General features: G+C 44.8%; 2 protein-coding genes across 2 annotated transcripts; one reads left to right on the forward strand and one right to left on the reverse strand.

Moving 5' to 3' along the window:
- Positions 1–390: 390 nt before the first annotated feature.
- Cd3g (CD3g molecule) lies at positions 391–10,518 on the reverse strand. The gene is made up of 7 exons (XM_036191629.1): positions 10,464–10,518; positions 5,828–5,863; positions 4,909–5,139; positions 4,232–4,363; positions 2,012–2,055; positions 1,376–1,462; positions 391–468 (listed from the first exon to the last, which is right to left on the reverse strand). Exons 1-6 carry the CDS (start codon positions 10,516–10,518, stop codon positions 1,397–1,399), a joined length of 564 nt encoding a protein of 187 aa, XP_036047522.1. The 3' UTR covers positions 391–468; positions 1,376–1,396.
- Positions 10,519–11,992: 1,474 nt separating this feature from the next.
- Cd3d (CD3d molecule) lies at positions 11,993–16,367 on the forward strand. Its single transcript, XM_036191638.1, has 5 exons — positions 11,993–12,048; positions 15,065–15,283; positions 15,694–15,825; positions 16,085–16,128; positions 16,302–16,367. The coding sequence occupies exons 1-5, from the start codon at positions 11,994–11,996 to the stop codon at positions 16,365–16,367; spliced, it is 516 nt and encodes a 171-aa protein (XP_036047531.1). The 5' UTR covers position 11,993.
- The last annotated feature ends 8,057 nt before the right edge of the window (positions 16,368–24,424 follow it).

Raw genomic sequence — 24,424 nt, forward strand, 5'->3', positions numbered from 1 at the left:
CCCACTGCCATATGGGTCCACTGAATTATGAACAGCGTAAGAACCTGATGAAAATTAAAAAGAAGAAAATGTCTGTTTGGACAGAGATGTGGGTTATACGTCTTTTAATTTTGTCTTTTACAATTTTCCCCAATAGGTGGCGCTCTGCAGACACCACAATGCTTGTTTTCCCCTCACTGTGGTTTTTTTTTTTTTTTTTTTTTTTTTTTTTTTTTGGTGGGGTCTGGGGGTAGGGTGCTGAGAATCTAACAGAACCTCAACCAAAGCTGGACAAATGCTCCACTACCGAGTTACACCACCAGCTAACCCAAGCTTGGACTTTTATTTTATTTTGAGAAAAACCCAAACTTTCTCAGACGGTTCTTCCTCTCTGCTTGCCACCCCTGCAGATTAACGGCAGGGCTGAAAGCCGGGCCGTTTCTGAAACACATTGCTTTGATCCTGGGTTCTGGATGGGAGGGACAACACCTAGAAGGAGAAAGAAAATTTGCAATCGGTCAGAAAACCAATTGATGTTTCTCAAATCTGTCTTCCTGATTAACACTGGGGAAGGGCTTGGTTGCTAGGCTGATTTAAAAAGTTAATAAAGGTTTCTAGGTTTTGTTTTTCTCCCTCTCTCTCCCTGCCCTCCCCCATTTAATTAATTAATTAATTAATTAATTAATCAGTCAGTCAATCAATCAATTAATTAATTTTACTAGACCAAGATAGCTAGGAACTCACAGAGAACCGGCTTTCGGAGGACTGGGGATTAAAGGCATGCATCACCAGGCCCAGTTTGGTTTTTTTTTTTTTTAAAAGATTTATTTATTTACCATGTATATAGTATGCCTGTACATCAGAAGAAAGGCACCAGATCTCATTATAGATGGTTGTGAGCCATCATATGGGTGCTGGGAATTGAACTCAGGACCTCTGAGCCATCTCTCCAGCCCTGGTCTTTGGGTCTTAACGGCAATTTTGCCTTAGAGGGGACACTAGGTAGAAGGGAACATTTTTGCTCATCATAGGGAGGGGGGAGGGCATACCAGTGCCATCAGGCCCATAGAGGCCAAGGGTGTTCCTGTAATGGCTAGGACGTCTTTCATCACACACAAAAACTGTGGCTGTTGAAAGAGCTTAATGAGGCTAAGATTAATGTTCAGCATCTCTGTGGCTGGAGGCTCTGCTCTCAGAGGATTTACAGATGCTTATGGCACCCATGCAGTCAATCAGTCCTGGGACTACTGACTTTAGAAAAGAGACTCCATAGTTAACCATGGGCACCACAGGCACCCCGTTTCTCATCCTTATTGGAAAAAGGGATTTGGCAGCAGCTAGGAAGCATGCCAACCATGCAGAGGCACAGCCCCAGGATGAATGGTGAAGAACCCACCTACTTTGAGTCATGTTGAGCTCATTTCTTCCTCCGTTGATTTCCTTGGAGATGGCTGTATTGGTCATCATCCCGATCCTTGAGGGGCTGAAGAGGACAGCATCGTCAACTCATGTTTCTATCTTTTTTTTTGTTTTTGTTTTTGTTTGTTTGTTTGTTTTCGAGACAGGGTTTCTCTGTGTAGCTTTGCGCCTTTCCTGGAACTCACTTGGTAGCCCAGGCTGGCCTCAAACTCACAGAGATCTGCCTGGCTCTGCCTCCCAAGTGCTGGGATTAAAGGCGTGCGCCACCAACGCCCAGCCAGTTTCTATCTTTTATTAATTAACATGAAGCACATTCATTGGATATTTTTATGAACAGAACTTTGGTGCTTCACAGCTCTAGGAGCCAAAAGAGAATGAGGAGATGGAGGGTTCCTGTGGAGTTTCTTCGTGTCTCAGTCAGTGTGTTCTTCAGCTTTTTCTGACCAGATCCTTACCTTGGTCTCTCTTAGTCTTTTTCTTTATGTTTTTCATGCTATCCAACACAGCAACCACAGCTCTTTATCCCTACAGTAGCTTCCAAAGAACTTGCCCTCAGCCCTAAAGGTCCGCCCCAACCAACTGTAGCTGTCTGTCCTCATCCTTGGCGCCTTACCTGGTAGAGCTGTTCATTTGGCAACAGGGTCTGCTTGTCCGAAGCTACACAAAGTAGACAAAATAGACATTCAAAGACAGAATGGTGATACACTGAATTAGTCACATAATGGAATTCTAAATAGCGTAAGAACCATCAGCACAGAAGACTACGTACGGATCCTTCTCAAAAGCACATTGCTGAGCCAAAGAAGCCACACACAAGACTGTACTGCTCAAGGACATTTCCACAGAACTAGAACCAAGCCAAACATCTCTGTGGTCAGAGGTCAGGCTAGTGCTCATGCTCAGGCACAGGGAGTGGCCAGAAGTTACCATCAGCAGGGCTTTTATGGTGTTAGTAATACTCTGTTTCTTAAACTGAGTGTCCGATGCACAAATATGTTTGTTTTGTTAACTTTGTTTTAGTTGTATTCTTGTGATTCACTTTTCTATATGTTGGTTTTACTTCAATAAAAGGCTTCTTCTTGAGGGACTGGGGATGTAGCTCAGTCAGTTGAGTGCTTAGCGCATGTGAGGCCGTGAGTTTGATGTCCACTACTGCATGTACCAGGTGCTGCAGCGTATGCTGTGATTCCAACACTTGGGAGGTAGATGCAAGTGAACCAGAGGCAGAAGACGCAGTTACATAAGACTTTAAAAAAATGTTTTCTTTCCTTTCTTCTTTCTTTCTTCAGGGCAGGATCTCACAGTGTAGCTCTGGCTGGCCTAGAGCTCTCTATGTAGACCAGGCTAACCTCAAACTTGAGGTGATCCCCCTATCTCAGCTTCCTTCGTGCTGGGATTGCAGATGTGAGCCACTACACTTGGCTTCAATAATTAATTCTGTGGGTTTTTGTGTGTGTGTGTGTGTGTGTGTGTGTGTGTGTGTGTGTGTGACAGCATCTCACTATGTAACCCTTAGCTAGCCTGGAGCTCGATGTATAGACACCAGGCTTACACTTACAGAGATTCACATGCCTCTGCCTCTGGAGTGCTGGGATTAAAGGCATATGCCATTATGCCTGTCTTCAATAAAATTTTAAAGCACACAGAGAGATCAAGCATGGTAACTGGTGCCTGTAATCTCACTCCTTGTGAGAAACTCCAGGGATTTGAGCTAGCCTGAGCTACATGAGTTCCAGGCTACCTTACAAGACCCTACCTTAATAAAACAACAACAGAAAAAAAAAAAGAAAGAAAGAAAAAAGAGGCCAAATTTTAGGCTAGTCAAATATGCTGGAATAATAAGAAATGTCTTTCTTCCCTGCCCCAGAGACATAGGGTCACCAATTATGCACATTAGCAACATACACCAACTTGGTCTCCCCTCTGGGTCTATTTTGATAAGAGGGAAGCCAAGGGTCTTAGTTGGTCCCATCTCTTAACTCAGGACATTCTTTTACTTCTTTTCCCCTGCCCCCTGAGACAGAATTTCTCTGTATAGCAGCACTGGCTGTCCTGGAACTCACTTTGTAGACCAGGCTGGCCTCGAACTTACAGACACCCACCTGCCTCTGCCTCCTTAGCTCTGGAATCAAAGATGTGCGCCACCACCGCCTGGCTCTTTTACTTCTTTTTTTCTTCCAGAGCATCAGGACTTCACACATGCTGCATATGTGTTTTACACTGAACTACATCCCTCGATTTTTTATTTATGGGTTTTGTTTGTTTTGTTTTGAGACAGGGTGTCATGTAGCCTAGACTGGCCTTGAACTCACTATGTAGCCTTGTATGACATTGACCTTTGGATCCTCCTGTCTCTGCCTCCTAAATACTGGGATTACAGGCTTGTGTCACCCTACCCAGTTTTATTCAGTGAAAGAGACTGAATCAATTCAGAGTTTGAAGTAAGCTAAGCAGGTGCTCTACTAATGAACCATATCTCCAGCTGCTTCCTTTTCGTTTTGAGACAGGGTCTTATGTAGATCAGGCTGGCCTCAAACTTTCTATGTAGTTGGAAATGAAAATTCTCTAGCCTCCATCTCTGAGTGGGATTAGAGGCACATGCTACCACATATGGTCTGTGTATTCTAGGGGTTGAACCTTAGGTATTGTGCAAACTAGGTAAGCAATCTACTAACTGAGGTTTATCTCCCACCCCTTAGCCCTTTACAAACTTTATTTTAAGACAGAGTATTGCTCTGTTGCCCTGGCAGGCCTTGAACTCAGGGCCCTCCGGCCTCAGCCTCCTAAGTACCTAGGACCACAAGCATGTACCACCACATCTAGTTTCTTTTACCTCTTGACTGTCGAACTCCATCCTGCCCAGCAATGAAGTACACACCAACAGCAAGGAAGAAAATGCTGATGATTTCAGCGAAGATAAAGCCGGAAATGGTGCCTATGTTTATCTCAATGCAGTTCTCACACACTGTGGGGACAAGACAAAGGGAGGGACGGACCTCCTTCAGGACATAAGGCACTCTTGCATTTTTCCTTTCTTCAGTCCACCAGCCTCTGCCCCGGTGTGTGGTATGGCAAGGAGAAGCCTTGCCCCAAGAACTGTTGCTTCCCAGTGTTACTCTCCGAGAAGTCCCGGGGAAGTCTAAACAGTTCTACAATCAGGAACTAGGTGAAGAAGAAGGAAGACCTGGTCTCCAGTCTCAACGACCCTGCTCTCCTCTCCACTGTACACCAATCCCAGGTCTCCTCCTCCTAACTGAATTGTTTGCTGAACTGCTTTATCCATGAGGTCCACCCAAAGGTTAAGCAGGTTGTACAGGGCTGTACTTTCTCAGGAAGCCATGGGAAGTATTGATTTAAAGAGTAGTAACCCCAGACAAAGAGAACTAGCTATTATTATTACTACCATAAATCACTGCTTAGCATCTATCCCCGCCTTGTTCTAGACGGTAAGCCCACCAGAACAGTAAGTTCTGCTGAATTCCGAACAGACACTGTGAAGGGGTTACATACTTCTGTAATACACTTGGAGTGGCTTTGACTTGTCCTTTGCTCCTTGACACCAATACATGCCCCGGGGGTCTTTGGTATTACTTCCTAGATTCCATGTGTGTTTAGTTACATTCGGACTTATTGTGTTCCCGTCTTTAAGCCACGTGATGGTCTTGTCTTTCAAGCCACATGTCAGAAATACAGAGCCATCCCCTCGTTTGTCATCCACTTTTATCAAATGGTTTTGGTTTTCTGGAAAGGAAAAAGTTATGGTTCTGTGAAGGGTCTTTGTAATTGTCCCAGAAGACCATCCCAACACTCTGTCTACATTTTTATGGTGCATGCAAATCACATGTGGATCATGTTAGAATTCCAGGTCACATTTAGTAGTTCTGGAAAGATGAGATCTGTTACTAACATGCTCCTAGATGATGCTAATGCTGCTGGTTCAGTCATATTTCAAGACATGCTTAGTTACTAGGATCTTGTTTCTACTGCAAGAACCAGACAATTGCTTAGGTTTAGGGATATTGCCCAGAATGGGTCCCAGCAGGACACTGATTGGTTGATAATGGAAATGTCAGCTTTCTGATTCTTACCACCTTTGTTCAAAACTATTCCCTTTCTAAATTATGAGACTACTGGTTTTTAAAAAGTGTGTGTGTGTGTGTGTGTGTGTGTGTGTGTGTGTATGTGTGTGTGTATGCATGAGTATATGTCATGTATGTACAGGTACTCATGGAGGCTAGAAGAGGGTATTGGGTGTCCTAGAGCTAGAGTTACAGACAGTTGTGAGCCATCCCATGTGAGTGCTAGAAACTGGACTTAGGTCCTCTGGAAGTCCTCTTGATTGCTGAACTATCTTCTCAACCCCTGAGACTGCTGTTGTAGGAAGCCATACTTCTATGGAGTTCCTCAGAATTTGAGAATAGAGAGAAACCATTTCTCTTACCTTGTTTTGACTGGGCCACAGTACCTGGAAAGACAAAAGAATAATAAAGAATCAGTTGGGCACGGGCTTGTTCTGATGTGCCAGGTATTTGCATGGTTACTTGAGGTCAAGATCAAGACAGATACTAGTTAGTCCACAGCAATGGCTGTATCTGTGTTTCTTTCCTGGTTGTAGCCTAAATCACCAAACTGAATTAAACATGTGTTTGGTCTTTGCTCTACCTTTCTGGGTGGGAATTTCTTTCTTTCTTTCTCTAATATTTATCTTATTTTTAGTTGTGTGTGTCTGAGTATGGACATCAGAACAAGTCCATATGTGCATGAGAGTTCGGCTGGTTCTGGAGGCCAGAGGCATCAAATGTCTGGAGCTAGAGTTATAGGAAGTTGTGAGCCGCCTGGTGTAGATGCTGGGAACCAAACTCTGGTCCTCTGCAAGAACAGTATGCTCTTAACCACTTAGCCATCTTTCTAGCTCCTCTGAGTGGGAGTTTCTAAATCTTTGGGATTTCTTGAATGATGAGTGTGCCTTTGTTGTTCATGGTAGACTCTTGGCTAGCCTGACTTTGTGCTAAGGAGATGATTTGAGATGGAGCTGGTCAAGTTTTACTTTCTAGAGAATGAGTATTTTGAAGCTGCTACTAACCCCCAGTGCTTCTACAAAGGTATATGAAAGATAACAGAAGACTCCACGATGCAGTTTCTATAAGTTTGTTATCTGTAATGGGGTGGAACTTTGCAGCGATGTAGCTGTTTTGAGGCTACCCAAAATCCTGCACTGAACCCCTCTCCCTTTCTCTTTAAGTAAGCCAACTAAAGTAATTCACTAAGCTGGACTTTGGTAGAATTGTTATTTTGCTTTGCATCAGTGTCCTACCTAAAGTGAATAGATGTTCATGTCTCTCCAGGAAAAAGTTAGCATAACAAATTGGTGCTCAAACATGGGCATGGCAGAACCAAAGGTCTTGGGAGAAATAATTTCATGGCTCTTGCTTTGGGTAGCAAGGTATGCAACTGAGGCTAAGCCATCTGAAGTTGGGGCATCATGGGAGCAATTCCTTCCCCCATGTGGAATAGAGTTATGTACCTTTTTACTATGGTGGCAGTTTCATGGACCTTACTACAGACATAACTTAGTAAGACATAACTAAGACTGGACCATCAGAAACTAGACTTTCAATGGGGGTATCCTGGGATGGCTGTCTTAAGAATTTGATAAAACTCAGCCAGGCGGTGGTGGCGCACGCCTTTAATCCCAGCACCCGGGAGGCAGAGGCAGGCGGATCTCTATGAGACCAACCCAGAACAGCCAAGGCTATGCAGAGAAATCCTGCCTCGAAAAACCAAAAATAAATAAATAAATAAAACTCATAAAACATGACAGAGAGAGGGGTGTGGTGGTACACACCTTTAATCCTGACACTTGGGAGGCAAGGTGCACAGATTTCTGAAAGTCTACATATTGATCATTGAGGACACAATGATCCATAGTGATACCGTCTTAAGAGAGAGAGAGAGAGAGAGAGAGAGAGAGAGAGAGAGAGAGAGAGAGAAATAGAGCAGTGGAAAGAAGAGGAGGGGAGAGGAAAAGAGAAATAATTGATTCTGCTCAAGAAAAAAGCTTAGTAGAGGAAATGACATTTGGCCTATATTGAAGAACAAGGAAAAGCTCACTGGATAGGGAAAGGCATTTTGGATAGAAAAATAAACAACCCATTAAAGATACAGATTTGGAAGAGGTGGAGCTAGATGTAGAGTTAGTGATGGGGGAGCTAGTCATTAGTCCAAGTTTAACAGAAGTAGCTGGAAGCATCAGCTGCCTTACAATTACTGCAGGCTGATGCTGTTTATGCATGACACAAATACAGTGCCTAGAATGTGGGAGGAGCCTAATTTTCAGATGAATAGTTATGGGAGTGAATGGGGTAAATGGACACAACAGTTGAATATATTATTATTCTAAAGATTTACTTTATGTGCATGAGTGTTTTGCCTAGTGAGTACATGCATACTGCGTGCATGCCTAGTGCTGGTGGAAGCCAGAAGAGAACGTCCCAGTCTCTTGGAACTGGAGTTACAGACAGTTGTGAGTCATCTTGTGGGTGCTGGAACTCAAACCCTGGTCCTCTACAAGAGCAGTAAGCATGCTCTTAAATGCTGAGCCATCTCTATGGCCCCTAAAAATATTTTTACTGGCCCTGATCTCTAATCACCTGGCTGTATCATAGGAGAGCAAGGAGACTCTCCATTCTACAAAGAGTCAACAGGAAAGGAGAGGGCAGTGACTGCTGACATTGTTGACATTTGCATATCTAAGTGTGGGCTCTCAAGACTCAAGAACCCCTGTAGCCAAATATCTAGCTGACTGGTATGAGAACTGAGTTCAGAGGGCAGTGGTGTTCAAGTGTTCACAACTTCCTGGTGGCTGAGCTGGACTCGGGGCTTAGCTTTTCTTTTGCTTAACCTGGTATTCCTTCTAGAAGCCTCCCTCGGGCCTCTCAGTATTGTCTTTTAGGCTGTGTTGTCTGTGGCTTCCTCCATTTTCTCCCAGAGAGGCTTCTCCACTCTTGCCAGCTTCTCCACGGCTCCCACTCTGCTGTGGTCTACATAGTGTTACCACAGTGACTCTGCCTCCCTCCCTGTGTGGAGAGCAGTGGTGCTGTTGTGTCCTGCTTCCTGTCTGATTACGAGCCCACCTCGTGAGAGCCCTGCACCTGCTTCCTGCTCCTCTCACCTGTACCTTCCTCTGTGTGCCCTGGACTCTGCTCTCCATTCAGTCTTTCCGATATCTACTCTAGACCTTTGTTATATGCATCGCCTTCTCCTTTAGCTAAACAAGGTGTTCGCCCATCTTTTAATTCTTTTGTTTCCTCTCTCTCTCGAAATGGGGTTTCTCTGTGTGGCCCTGGCTGTCCTAGAACTCACTCTGTAGACCAGGCTGGCCTCCAACTCACAGAGATCTGCCTGGCTCTGCCTCCCGAGTGCTGGGATTAAAAGCGTGCGCCACCTCTTCTGCCTCTCACTCAAATCCCTCCCTAGCACAATTCCACCTTTGTTACTCTTTATCACCCCCTCCACCTTTTTTTTTTTTAATAAAAAAAAAACAGGTCTGGCAGCTACTCATACCTTGCAACTGAAACCATTCTAATCAGCCATGATCTTCATTTCATCAAATTCCACAAATTAAAATTTTAAATATATTTTTATATTAGTGTATTATTCATGTCCAACATTTTATACCCTGTTTGTTGTTGCTGTTTTGAGACAGGGTTTCGTACAGTCTAGGCTGACCTAGAATTTACGTATAGCCCAGGTTGCCCTGGACTCCTGATTTTCCTGCCTCTACCTCCAGAGTACTGCGTTTAGATGCCACTATACCCAGCAAATATTTCATACTCTCTTGGTTCCTTACAGCTCCATCCTCAGTTCTTTGTTTTTGACACATCACAAAAAAGTTTTGCAGTTTCAAGAATTTTCGGGCTTTTAGCTGGGTGTGGAGGCTTATGCCTGGACTTAACACCAGTACTCAGGAGGCTGAAGAAAGAGGAATGTCTGTGAGTTGGAGACCAACCTGGGCTACAGAGTAGGACCCGTTAAGAAGGAAAGGAGGGAGGAACACAGTGATGGACCAGCAGGAAAAAGTGCTCGCAGCCGAGCCTGGGGACCAGAGTTTGATTCTAGGCCCCACACAGTGGAGAGAGAGAACCAGCTCCTCCGGGTTGCCCTTGACTGCCATATCTGTATGATGGCATGCATACACCCTCACACTCAAACACAAAACAATCACACAAACAAATAAAAAGATAATTTTTGTGACTTTAGCTTCCCCCTGGGGTACCTGGGTGTCAGCCTAATTCACCTATTTCCTGTTGGATATTTCACACAGGCGTTCCCAAGCTGCACCTTGTATTCAGTGTGTCTGCGGTGAAACTAGTCTCTCTAATGATCACTCTGAGCTCTTGAGAACAGAAGGTTTTTACTCATTTTTTTATTCTCTGAAGTCTCACGTGTCTGGACCTTCCCATGCTTGTTGACTAGTTAAATAGCTTTGTAGACAAATGTTCCGTAGGTCCATGGAATATGCCCTTTTCTTCTCCCAATTTCCTTATCTAGTCTCTCTCTCTCTCTCTCTCTCTCTCTCTCTCTCTCTCTCTCTCTCTCTCTCTCTGTGTGTGTGTGTGTGTGTCTGTCTGTCTAATCGACCTGATTTGTCAAGGCTGGCTGGCCTGCTAGAAAGCCTCAGGGATCCATCAGTCTCTGCCTTCCCAGCACTGTGATGACCAGAGTGTGCTACCACACTCTCATTTGTAGTGAGTTCTCGGGACTGAATTTAGATTCCCATGCTTACATGGTAAGCACCTTACTGACCGAGTCATTACCCCGGCTGCACCGTCCTTCTGAACTGCATTCAAGCCCAAGATGGCGGCCAGTTCAGCCCTCTGGTCCCTGTGCTTTTTTCCAGCAGAGGACAGCTGGGGGCCTCATTTTTGCCTCTCCTTCTTTGAATTCTGAGATCACAAATGAAGTTGGCTCAAGGTTAATTAGGATTCCAATAACGCTGCCTTCTTGGTCGTGGCCTCTTCTCATGAGCCTCCCTCCGGCTGTCAGACCCTCAAGTAAACTCTTACCTTGAAGAAGAAAGATTGCCAGGACGAGGCCAGTCAGACCCTTCTCCTGTTCCATGTCAGTCTCCTTCCTTCTCTAGCAGAGCTGTGGAGGTCCCTCAGCAGCCAGCCAGCCAGCCTGTGCAACAGCTAGCTTGGCTCCGCCCAGCAGCATCCTTTGAGCTGGGGCTCTAAGCAGAGGCAAACCCCAGTGTCCCCACCCTCTTCTTAAAGTGCGGGCAGCAGGGGCCCCAGCAGGGATGCTTCTGTGCAGGCCTATCTCCTGTTGTTGTGGAGGCTTGCATTTGTCAGGTAGCGGGGAGTGAGGGTTCCAGACTCCCAAGTGGAAACCCCCTTATCCTTAGAACCTCTTTGCACAATGGGTTGAGGACTGTCTGTAGTTTGTCACTTGACCCCAGAACCCACGGATTTAGGTAGGTCTTTTAGGTGGCTAGGGCTGGAGTTCAGAATGGAAAAGCATCTTAGTGTAGACCTTCACTGAGCAATTTTGTCCCTGTTCTTGTGAGACCGTCAAAGTGGTACCTACTTGAAAATAGGTAGGCCCATCCCAACTAGCTAGCATATTTCTCGGCACACAACCCTGGGCTATTTCCAGGGTCTCAGGCTATTGTCTTATTCAGTCAGTCAATGGGTAACAGAAATTCACAGACCTCCTACGTGACACCAGGCACAAAATATAGTTCGTCCCCAGGCAGATGACCGTCTAACTGTGGCGGTGTGGGAAGTTTCAGATTCCTACAGCCTGTGGTAGAGAAACTCTGTTGTCTGCTGGGGAGGCTCAATTATACAAGTGAGTGGATTATATTGTTAAGAAGAATCTCAATCTGAGAAGACTTGATGTGGAGGCACCATGCAAACACCCCTCTCTGAATCCTCATAGTGATACCAAGGGAGACAAGCTATGGAACTCCATGCTTGGTGCCATGGGTACTACACGCTGGATCTAGGATTCAGATGTCTGACTTGGGGGCGGGGGGCGGGTTTCTGAAGCCCATCTGGCTAGAAGCAGCTTGATGTAGTGTGCCCAGACTGCCCTGTGAAGGGTCCTGAAGCTGACCAGAAACAAATGGGAGGGACTATTAATGTGGTTTGTGTAATGGGGCTCACCGCTTCTCTCAATGGATTTGAAGAGGTGACTCTTTCTTGTTTGTAAGTAAATGAAGTGGTGTTGTCCAAAGGAAGCCTGAGGTTTTCTCCATTTGTTACCAATGACCCAGGAAAAGCTATTCTCAATCTCCTTCACCTAGCAGAAGCCAAAATGAACTTACCTCATATTCTCTCCTCTGCCTTCTGCCTTTACTCCCAAGCTCTGCCCCAGAAAGAGCGGTTTGCACCTGGTCCTTCTTTGCACCCTATACCTAACCTACTCTTGCCTTGACAACCTCCCATCATCAAAGGCAGAGAGGCAGATCTCTTCTGGCTCCTCCCCCACTCTTCCTTTTTCTGAATACCCATGAGTCCGTTGGCGGAGGGGAGTGCCACCTTGGCCGATTGTTCTGTGGCTTGCCTCTGTTGGGTGAATTCCTCTGGAAGATGGAACATAGTGGGATTCTGGCTGGTCTGATGCTGGCTGCTTTTTTCCCTCAAGGTAAGTGAGGCTGCTTCAGCTGTGTGAAGGAAGGGAACTGAGAGGGATGTCATCACTGGAAGAAGTTCACTGGGAAGTGCATCTCAGTGCTGGCTCCAGTTTATCCGGCAGGGGAGGGTCAGAAGGGCGGGGTTGGGGTATAGGAAACAAGCATTTGGCTTTGAACTACTCCAGTCAAGGCTCACATTGGTCTTAGTGGTATCCATGGCCTTGGACCAGACGTCTGTAGGAAACGGTTTCACACTGCATGTGCCTGGGCCTAAGGCTGGTAATGGAAGAAGTTACACCCATTGCATCTTCTAAGGCAACTGGCCTCCTGGAGTACGATTCTTGGTCGTCGGCCATCGTTATATAACCACCTGGAGCGGCAGCTCAGAATCCAGAAGTAACCTTGAGAAAAGTTAGCTTCAGGACAGATGGACATGCTATAGTAGAGTTAGTAGGTAACAGCTCTTCTCAGTTTGTTCACTTTTAAAACCGAAGATTGGGCTGGGCCTGTAGCTCAGGCGCAGATCTCTAAGAGTGCAGGAGGACACTCCAAACTAACCCCAGAGTAACCCTGGAGAGCTCACATCTCAGGAACTCAGCGGTCTCTGGGAAACCAGGCCAAGCGGCCACTCTAAAAGCTGTCTGGCCACCAGAGAGTTCTACCGGAAAGAAGTCCAGAGAAGATAGGACTACAAGAGGAAAAGAACTGTATGCACCCGTGTCTTCTCTAGCATGCTCCTAGACACTCCTGCTTCAGAGGCAGCAGGGGCAGCCATTTTGGAACGTTCTGGAGGATGCTCCTGTGTGCACAGTGGAGACACACAGACTCCATCTTTGCTGCTGCTGGCAGCAGACATTGCAGGACCCTGTGGGCTGAGAGATGTTCTCCGGCTGTCTGGGAAGGCCCACTGTGCGCATCTCTGGCTCCTACACCCCCATATGGAGCCTCAGAAACTGATTTGATATATATATATATTGGCCATTTCTCCTTAAGCAAGTGTGGCCCTGAGGTAGGCTAGAAAGACAGAAAAAATTACAGAGACACAGAAGGGAAAGGACCCTCTCACCCCAAAAGCTAGTTGAAGCTTCTCAAGCTGAGACTTGAGAATTTCAGCACAATTAACACTTGCTGTGAAAGTTGCCCATGTGCTAGGCTTTTCCTATACAGGCGTTTTGTGTTAAAATGGCAACAGGCTTAATGTCTGCGTGTATATGACCTTGGGAGTAGGGCCTCATTTCTCTCTAGAACATTTTCTAGAACTCTCACAAATAAGACTGCTTACTTTGTTTATAGTGAAGATGCCTTCTGGCACCCCAAATCTAGACTTTTATTTAAGCAATTGTAACCCTGTCAGATGCCCGTACAACCACTCTGTGAACTCATTTAGGTTTCTTTTTTTTCCCCTGGAGCTGAGGACCGAACCCAGGGCCTTGCGCTTGCTAGGCAAGTGCTCTACCGCTGAGCTAAGTCCCCAACCCCTCATTTAGGTTTCTTAGCAACTCTGTGGATAAGAACTTCAAAGCCCACCCATACAGTGTATATGGCTGTTGTAAAGACAAGGTGCATCTCTCTCTGGAAAACCTTCAGGAGTGCCTCTTTTTCTCTTAACATGCATGCTTAAACTCTATATTAAAATATCCTTATATTAATATATGTAAATTATATTAAGATAACCCCCAAATTGCTTCATTACTGGTTCATCCTAAAAGGTTCCTGTTGAAGGAGGAGAAGATTTGGGTTTTCCTTGAGTTAAATTTCCTCCAAGATTAAAGGAACTCCTCAGGCTGCTGCAGATGACAGTGCCTATGTCTCTGTCCCAGCTGCCGCTATCATGCTGATAGAACTACTTTTTTTTTTTTTTTTTTTTTTTGGATGGGATCTCACTTACTCTGTAGCCCAGGCTGGCCTTGCTGTCTCAGCTTTCCAAGTGTGGAGATTACAGATTCAAGTCACTGTGCCAGCATGTGTACTGGCAGTACTGGAGATCAAATCTAGGGCATTGCATATGCCTCTGCCATTGAGCTATGTTCCCAGGGAATGTTCTTACATGGGCTTTGCCCTGGGAAATCTGGATCACTGGGCTGGTAGTTCACAGCTCCTCTGTGTCCCAGAGGTCAGTGGCCTTGGAAAAGGCTTTCATGCTGAGCCTCTCAGTACCCTGGCAGATACCGGAGTGGAGATAGCAGAGAAGGATGAGGGTGAGAAGCTGAAGTGAGAGGGTTATTGGCTAGGAAGAGGAATTAGAAGTCTTTAGTATAAAAGGCACCGTCTCCAGGCTAAGAACATCTTTCTGCATTCCCAGGTCTCTTGGGGAACCCCAGCGGTCTAATCGGTGGTCTGAACTTAATTTTTGGGAAAGTTCTTGGATCAATCCAGCTTCATGGTTTTCTCTTTTGCCCCAAGTCACTCAGGATCCATGTCCTAGTTTGAATTCTGATGTAATAAAATACTTTGACCAAAAGCAACTTAAGGGAGGGAAGGATTTACTTGGCTTACAAGTCAAGGTCTGTCTGTCTTTCAGGGAAGTCAGGGCAGAAACTCAAGCCGTAGCTCAAAGTAGAAACCATGGAAGGATGCTCTTTCTGGCTCCTTTCCTTGTACAGCTAGCTTTCTTATACAGCCCAGACCTGCCTGCCCAAGGAATGGTGCCACCCACAGTGGTCTGGGCTCTCCTGCATCAGTAAGGCTATCGAGACAATCACTTATACTAGACATGTACACAGGGCCAGTTTGATGTAGGCGATCCATCAGTTAGAGACTCTCTTCTCAGGTGGCTCTAGGCTGAGTTAAGCTGGCAGTTAAAGCTAATTTGTACAATCTGTCTTCTGCTTGGACTACAGCCTTATGTTCTTCATGGCTCTGCAGTTTCTGGATAACTTCCTGAAGTCTTCCTCTGGTCTTTTCTGCCCCTTTCACTGGGAATCGTATCCCTTACTGCACACATGGTCAGGTCCATAACTATTCAGTTGAATGATGGGTCGGCTACATAGCAGAGAGTGCCTCTGATCATGGTGTTTTCCCTCTTAGGGAGCTCCTTCAAGATATCAGTGACTGAATATGAGGACCAAGTCTTTGTGAGTTGCAATACCAGCATCACGCATCTAGAGGGATCGGCGGAAGCATGGCTTTCAAAAAATAAAACACTGAACTTGGGAAAAGGCATCCTGGACCCACGAGGGATATATAAGTGTAATGGGACAGAGTTGCTGTCGAAGGAAGTGTCTACCATACAAGTATATTACCGAAGTATGTGCCTCCTGGACCCACTGGGATGAGATCATGGGCCCTCTGGATGTGAGAACATTCTGTCTAAAAGCAAGACTGTGGCGAACCGATTTATTCTTTAAACAAACCAAGGGCACTCCACGGTGGTATGGACCAGATTTGTCAGGGAGTGCTTTAGAATGGGAGAGGGTGTGACTAAGACAGCCGGGAGGCAGGGGCTGGCTTGGGGAGGGGCTTAGTCCTTTCCTCAGGTAAAGCCCCATCAAGTGGAAGTTATGTCATGTTTCTCTTCAGCAATTCCTTGGGATGAGGGTGGAGATGGAAGTCATCACCATCTCTCTAAAGTGTGAGTCTTGGAATGGGGAACCTAGGGTTTTTCTAGGCTCTGCAACAGTTCCCTGACCTTGAAAACTTTCTCTCCTCCCCCACAGTGTGCCAGAACTGTGTGGAGCTGGACTCAGCCACTGTGGCTGGCATCATCATCACTGACCTCATTGCCACTCTGCTCCTGGCTTTGGGAGTCTACTGCTTTGCAGGACATGAGACTGGAAGGCTCTCTGGGGGTTAGTGGAAGGACTCTCTCTCTCTCTCTCTCTCTCTCTCTCTCTCTCTCTCTCTCAGCTCATGAACTGGCTGAAAGATGTTGATGGTGGTAGGGTTGGCTTCATCGAGTCCCTAGGGACTGGTACCACAGGGTGCTGAAAGAACATGCATGCCCATGATGCTCGTGCAGATGAGGGAGGGTGTGACTGGCCTCAGAGTCCTCCTGCAGCGTTGTCTCATCTTCCCCAGCTCACAATGACTCTCTTTCCTTGCTTCTAGTTTCTGACATTCAAGCCCTGTTGAAGAATGAACAGCTGTATCAGGTAAGCCCTGAGGGAGGAGTCAGGAATGAGAGAAGGGAGTGAGAACTAAGGGACCTGACAAGATGGGTATGAGATGTGTGGAAAGTCCTGGGAGGTGGGGAGGGCAGTAGAAGCCAGGCGTGGGTGCTGGGAAGAGCTCAGATGCTGACTCGGTGTCATGCTTCTCATTTCAGCCTCTCCGAGATCGTGACGATGCCCAGTACAGTCGTCTTGGAGGGAACTGGCCCCGGAACAAATGATTCAGAGACTGGGGCTTCTTCGTGTGTCATTATCAAGTGTACTTTCCCTCTGTGCTCAACCAATAAAGGTGTGTTCTTTCAGTCAGCAGACGTCTGTGTTTTACAAGACATGGGTTGGCGGTTGTCCTAGCTTGGCTGGGATCTTTCCCACCTGTGATCTCCCGTCAGCGTTTCGCGATGGCCAGCTTCCGGCCCATCCTGGCCCATTGGCGTTTCTAACCCTGAGGGTTTCCTGTGGGGAGGGTCAGCCTAGCCACTCTTCTTCAGCTGCATGTTGGTTCCAGTCCCTATCATAACAACTCTTGGGGGTTTTGCTGCCTTACCACAGCTGAGGGCAGACTGCTGTGTTTAGAAGCTGAGCCACAAAAGTTTCCATGACATTGTGAATGGGGGTGGTGGCAGAACACCAAAGAGTACGGGGACTCAGAGGGTGTGTGTGTGTGTGTGTGTGTGTGTGTGAGTGTGTGTGCGTGCAAGCAAGAGGGGGGAGGGTGATCGAGGGAGCACTATTGGGCTTATGGAGCAAGTACCTTTAACTGCTGAGCTATCTTACCAGACCTGCAAACCTGAATTAATTCAAAATAAAGAACATAATGCATCCAAGTTATTTCTGGCAGTGTTTGCCTGTCTTGTGCTATGCAAATTCATTCAGCTTTGGTCCTGAACACATAACATTTGCACTAGGCATTGGTCCACTGTCAGACTACTCAGCACCAATCAATGTTTCCTGAAACTCCTTGGCTCAAGTTTGAGACTCTTGTATGTGATGAATGCACTGTTCTTATTGTGCATACGGTTTCCTGCTATTGTAGAAACAGTGGTTTCATATGGAAACAAATACTTCTAGTATTTTCCCACTGTCATCCCTCAGCATGTAACTATCAAATGAATACATATCGGCACTGTGTTAGAATACTTAATTTTCAAATTGTTTGAGCTGCTGGTTGAGTTTCAAAAAGACAAGTTAAGTGAATTTTGGCTTGAGATCAGGACAGAATTTCCAACAAATTTTGGAATGACCCTAAGCATATTTTGCTAGTTTATAGTACATATTTATGTAAAGTGGTGTTCTCAGCATTGACAATAATAACATTTTAAAAATTGGAGATTGAATTTCATGTAGTCCAGGGTAGTCTCAATGTAGCTAAGGGTGACTGCAGCTTTCACTTCTCAAGTGTTGGGGTCATAGGCACACACCATCACACCTGGTTTTTGCAATGGTGTGGATCAAACACAGGACCTCATGATTACTAGGCAAGCACTCTACCAACTGAGCTACATTCCCAGCTACCAACATTCCCAGCCCTGAAAAATAAAAATACTGATCAACTCTTAAAAAACATTGACAATACTATATGTCCTTTGATATAAAATATTCAGCCAAAGCTGGGCAGTGCCTTTAATCCCAGCACTCAGGAGGCAGAGGCAGGCAGATCTCTGTGAATTCGAGGCCAACCTGAGCTACAGAGTGAGTTCCAGTAAAGGCTCCAAAGCTACACAGAGAAACCCTGTCTCAAAACAAACAAACAAACAAACAAAAAATATTCAGCCAAGATTTAGTTCTTTATTTAGAAATCAACAAGCATATTCATCTTTCATCTTAAGATAAATACATCTTTATTTTTAATTAAGTGTGTGTGTGTCTGTGTGGGGGTTTGAATGTGTGCATGAATGCAGTACCATCAGGGGTCAGAAGAGGGCGTTTGATCTCCCAGACTGGAGTTAATGGGTTGCTTGAAGAGGGTGCTGGGAGCCAAACTCAGTTTCTCTGTAAAAGCAGTAAGTGTTCTTAATCACTGACTCATCTCTCCAGACCCTAATAAATGGTAACACACACACACACACACACACACACAGAATTGTTTTAATTTTTGTAATTGAAAAAATATTTGCACATGCCACGCGCACATGTAGCGGTCAGAGGACAACTTTCAGGAGTTGGTTCTTCCCTTCCACCATGTGGGTACTGGGGGAATCTATCTTCAGACTCAGAGGTACACTATTTTACAAGCTGAGTCATCCTGTTGGCTCCCAAAACTTGTTTTAAAATAAAAACATGATTCATTGTTGGTAAATATCGATTTGTACTCCTATTTTATGTATCTGTTTAGCAGGGTCATGTAAAACATTCTTAAGCAAAAGGAGGCCTTAAGTAGAAAAAAATGTTAGAAGCCCTGAAATATTCCTTCATTATATTGTATTATTCAAGGAATGTATCAGTTTAATCTAGGCTGTGAAATTTATTGACCTTAAAGTTGTCATACTGTTGTGGACTTGCATAGCTGTACCCCTCCCATTATTTACTTATTTATTTGTTTGAGACAAGCTCTCTTTCTGTGGCTGGTTTGGAGCTTGCCCATGGTCTAGGCTGGCCTTAAACTTGCAGCAATCCTCCTGCCTCTCCCTCCCGAATATTGAGATTACTGGAATGTACTGCTAAACTCAGCCTTACTTCATCTTTGGTTGTCCCCCAGTTCAGACGATGGCATTAGCAGGTGGAGCCTTTGTAAGAGCCTTAGGTGCTGAGGACGGAGCCCTCCGGAGTGGGATTGGCACCTTAGGCCCTAGAGAGGCTCCTGAGCTAGTGTTGGGCTCTTCTGCCACGGAGCCTCCAGCTCTTCCCAGCGCTTTGTTGTATGAAGTTGTAGCAACTATTTCCAGCCCTGGTGGCCACAAACCTTCCTCTAGATCCTTCCAAGTAGCTCCTTCTGTACTCTGTGTCTGGTGCTCAGTCTTCAGCTGAAGATGGGAGGCCTCCTCTTCAGGTCTTTGGACGCCTATGCTCTCCTAAAACACCAGAAGCCTTGCCTTCTGTCTCTGCCCGCTTGCTTCTCGGAGGTCTCTGGACTCTGGCCTTTGTTCTCTCTCCCTGTGCCACAGCAGGGAAGCTCTTTCTCAGGGTTCGCTTTGTTTCCTATCTCAGGGACACTGTCTATTATTGCCTACTGCCCAACTTCTTACACGTTATAGTTTTAATCTGTCTGTCTCATATTTTAATGCCCCAAACAGGAAGGCAAATTCAATTCTTGTTACTCACCTTCTTCTTGTCTTCCCTGTAGTCCACATTCCTCCTTCCCACTGTGTCCCACCTACACATTGCACCTACTGTAATTCCCTGGTCCCCTATAAGGTAAGGTACGTTCTTCCTGTCCCCTGAATCCCACTTAATCTACAGCCCACTGTCCTTGTGAAGTGGTATGCCCTGAAGAAGGCGTATCTATGTTGAAGACTGTGCAGACTGCTGAGTGCTCTGTGACTGTGAAGAGTTGGAATGTTGCAGAACTAGCATCACAGTTATCTCAGGCCGTCAATAGCCCAGTAGCTTCCTCCAACCCCAAAGCTAAGAATGTCATCAGATCGAGTCAGAAATCTAGAAATTCCTTTGTTGTAGCTCGTGTACTTGCTGCTCCCACCAATGCATTTGGAAAATGCATTCATTCATTACTTTTTTTGTTTTGTGACTACAAAGGAATAATAACAAATACCAGGGTTGGGGAGATGGTGGTTAAGAGGGCTTGCTCTGCAAGCCTGAGAACCTGAGTTCAAATCCCTAGCATCAGTTTGAAAGGCTGAGCATGACTATGGCAGAGAGACAGGTGGACCCTGAGAGCTGTCTGGCCAGCCTCTCTTAAGGCAACCTGGTGGGTGAGAGAGGACGACACTTGATGTCCTGCTCTGGCCTTCATGCCATGAATGCACATACCCACCCACACACAGTTCCCAGAGTGGAACATGACGTGCAGGGCAAACCTGGATCAGGGTTCACAGGTGAGGCACTCATATGTGGATCGGGATAAGTGATTTCTCTTTTATTTTTATTTATTTATTTTTTTTCATTTTAAAAGAAGTCTGAGAGATTTTCCTGTGAATGGGGAACTTGGAAAAGCTGGCCTACCTTGACTTAGGCAGAGTAGGGCAGTCAACCCAACAGTGTGAACAGTTTGTGCAGGGCCCCAGAAGCAGGTGTGTATGCTGCATGTGTGTAGGGGCCCAAGGAGGCAGAAGGGGCTTTCAGATCCTTTGCAGCAAGTTTCATGTGGTTGTAAGAGACTTCACAGGATGCTGGGATAGGCTTCAGATACCCCGATAGAGCAGTAAGTACTCTTTACTACTGAGCTGTCTCTCCAGGTCCTCTCCTGTTTTCCCTTTCCATTTGAAGAAATGTGTGTGTGTGTGTGTGTGTGTGTGTGTGTGTGTGTGTGTGTGTGGTATGTATGTGTGTGTGTGTGTGTGTGTGTGTGGTATGTATGTGTGTGAGTGTGTGTGTGTGTGTGAGTGTGTGTGTGTGTGTGTGTGTGTGTGTGTGTGTGTGTGTGTGTGGATGCACTTCATGGTACACATGTGGGGGTCTTGTGAGGGCTAACATTATGCTGTAAGTTTACAATACTGTGCTTAAGAGAACTATAAAACAAAACTTTGTCCAACCTCTAAGTCCTATTTGCCCTTGGACAGACAACTTCCTGGAAGGCTGGGGATGTTGTTCACGGAAGATAACAAGTCCTGTATTTTTGCTTCTGTAAACAAGCATGGTTGCCCAACCGTACAAGATGTGCTTGATTACACGTAGGTAGGAGGTACACAGACAGGAAGTAGTCAGGATGTATGCTTGCCCTTGACTGGATGAGAGTAGGAAGTATGTAGCCTTGAGGGCTTTGCGTTATAAGCCCCTGACTAATGTAATTTGGGGCCACATTCTAGGAATCCTGAGTATAGACCTGGCCAGTATTTAATAAAACTTGCTTCAAACTTGGCTCAAAATTATGGTAGTGGTTTTATTCTCACCCAGTAGGATTAACATTTTCTTGAGGCCCCAGTGAGATCAAACCGTTCATCCAAATTCTAAAGCGGGACCCTTACTCTGGGACTCCAGGTCTGAGGGGCCACCTCAGAAGTGAGCACTTCGAGACCTTCCAAGGCTCCGAGGCGTGCTTTTGGTTTTACAGACCATCATCTCAAACTGCCACTCTGAGAAAAGCAACAAGGATCTACGGAGGCCTCCCTTGGTAGGAAGGTCATAGTAACAGTCTGTGACAGCTGGCTCTGCTGGGATCCCAATTTGGAATAAGAAGGGATTCTATGGGACCCAAATACTCTCCTATCCAGGGCAAAAAGTGAGACGTCGCATCTCCCTACTTGAGGTTCTTGGTCTGGTTCTGTGTCTTGTCTGTCTGGTCTTTGTTGCAAACACGGGAGTTGAGATGGGAATAAGTTAGGCTCAGTTGAATGTGGGAATGATGGTGGCCACCGCATGTTTTGTTTCTGACTTGTCTCCTTTGAGTGTGTGAGCTTTCTGTGTTCTGTGTTTAGAACTTAGGCTTTTTTTTTTTTTTTTTTTTTGACTGTTGCTGCCACCACCAGCCACTGGCATCCTGTTGCTGCATGCCATGGCTGCTTTGATGGCCAGGGCTCAGTATTCCTTATCTCTGAGTCTTCTGGCCCCTGGATTCAATTTAGCAGGGATTCAAAAGTCTTTTGATGTGGATGATATTACAGTTGTTTTATGTTATTCTACTTTGTTGACAAGTTGGCTCTGGAGTTAGGTTATGGCTCTCCCTTCTCTAGACCCAAGTATGCTTATTTAAAAGTTTCCTCTCTGTCCTTTATCAGGCAAGCCACCTGATTTTGTGACAGGGAAGAGAGAGCAAAGCAAAACAATCAAAAAATTAGACTACTGTTTTCATTTAACTGCCTAAAACTTTTTCTAAGATAAAAACCTTATCTCATGATTTCTAAGCCTATTATGTGGACTTTGATTTTGCTTTGTTCAGATTGTGATTGCACCCTGTTTCTTCCCTCTCAAAGTAAAAAAGGTACTTGATTTATTTTTTGATATTGTAGGAGCCCACAGTTGAGAGATTTTAGACTGTTTTAAAGGATATTTTAGAGTTTTACAAAACATTTACATTTTAAAAATTGGATATTTACTTTAAATTTATAAGGCTACGGGACATTTTAAGTTTATAAAATTTTATATTATGATGTATTCATTGATGTGTAATCTTAAAAAATAAGTAAATAAAAGGCTAAAGAGAGGTCCATAGCTATGAGCACCGAAGACTAGACATCAGAAGCCGGGGTGTTCCTAGTATGATGCAGCAAGACAGACCTAAGCAGCCCGTCAAAGACCTATGGAATGTCTCTCCTTAGCCAATAGAGACTGACTGAAGAAAATATGTCTAGCCTCCTTGTCTTTGCTAACTTTGTTAAGCTTTAGATACTTTGATAAACTGAATCAAATAAGAAACTGTGATATTCTATAATGGTGCATCAATGAAAGGACCAGGAAAGTAAAATTGCCAGTCTCTTTATGGACTATATTTATGATTTAAAGTTTTATTTTGATACTAAAAGGGTTTCAATTAAAAAACTGTTATTTTTTTTAAGGCTAAACCTAACCAGGATAAAAATGCAGATCTAATGACAAAAGCTATTAACTTACTAGAATCTATTAGAGATGATTAAGACATGGAAGTTAATACTCAGTCACCTTATAAATGATCAAATTCTTTCATGTATTCTGAACTATATTTGTAGTCACACTAAGTAATGTAATTAATTGCATTAGCCTCCTACATATATTTTCAAGGTTAAGCCTAAAGCAAACAACTAAAAACAAGGAAAGTTTGTTTAAAATACTTACTGGTTCTCACACTCTTCAGAGATCTGCTGAATATGGCATCTAAAATGTTTAATGGAGAAAGCTTCCTGGGGTGTACAGAAATGCTAGCTCTTAGCAGTGATCCTAAGATCTCCAAGGAAGACAGATGGGGCACAGACCTGGATTGTGGTGACACTAACCACTGGATGAAACTGCCCCATGCCTCACCTGTTCCCAGGGCCCTGCACAAACTGTGGACAGCATTCGGTTGACTGCCCTACTCTTCCTAAGTCAAGGTAGGACAGTTTTCCCAAGTTCCTCATCCACAGGAAAATCTCTCAGACATTCTGTGTCTGGCAGCTGAAGGCCTATGCTGTCCTGTGCAGCAGCTGAATATATAATGCTGTTCTATGTGCTCGCCAAAGACCTATGACTTCTGTCCCCCAACAAAGCTGTCGAGACTATGGAAACCTAGTAGGGTAATTGTCCAGGTAGCTTATAAGTCTCTGTCATTTTAATTGATACAGGTGCCATACTCTCTGCTATAATTTATCCTTCTCAGATCTCTGATGGTGTTGATGACAATACTGTAGTATTGTCAGTTTGGCAGCGATGGGCAACCAGCTCCTTTCTCAAGGCTGCAGCTACTTTGTCAGTTCATTTCATATATAAAAATCAGGTCTTGCTATCTTTAGAACTCCCAGGTTTGCCTGATAACCGGTTTCAGATATAACTTTTTTTTTTTTTTTTGCTTGTTATTTGAGACAGGGTTTCTCAGTGTAGCCTTGTCTGTCCTGGACCTCACTGGTCTCAAATTCACAGAGATCCACCTGCCTCTGCCTCTCAAGTGCTGGAATTAAAGGCATGCACCACAACTGCCCTGCCAGATGCAACTTTTTTATTATTCCTTTATTTAAAAGGACTTGCTTTGCAATTATTGCTCTCAGCAATCAACTATTTGGGTCTCATGGTAAATGATTAGGCAGAAAGAAAGGTTTCAAGCTTAAATAAGTTCTAAAGGTCTAAGAAAGTGATTTAAGGTATATGAAAAAAAATGAGAAATATTTTAGATTTCTTTTCTTCTCCCTATGCTATTGTGATAATGAGATCTCAAAAGTTCAGAGTTTTAACATTGATCAATGGAGTTCTGATAAGCTTGTAAAGCACTGGCTGCCATCATCAGTCACAAGCTCAAGATTTTAAATTTCCTTTGGTTGTCTTCTAACTATAAATGTAAATGTGTTTCTCCTCAGGCTAAAAGCATCTCTGTCCAATCTATATGTCTAGTCCCCTGGACAGAGAAGAGAATGTTCATGCTTCTTAACCCAAAGCCATAGTTTTTGCTATGACTTGAAGGCATGAGTCTATTCTAGATATTTTACAGACACCTATTAGCTATTTTTTCAATAATGTGGATTTTAGTACAGATTATGAACTGTAGTAAACTTCTGTCCCTACT

This window comes from Onychomys torridus, chromosome 7, assembly GCF_903995425.1.
Source record: "Onychomys torridus chromosome 7, mOncTor1.1, whole genome shotgun sequence".
Lineage (NCBI taxonomy): Eukaryota > Metazoa > Chordata > Mammalia > Rodentia > Cricetidae > Onychomys > Onychomys torridus.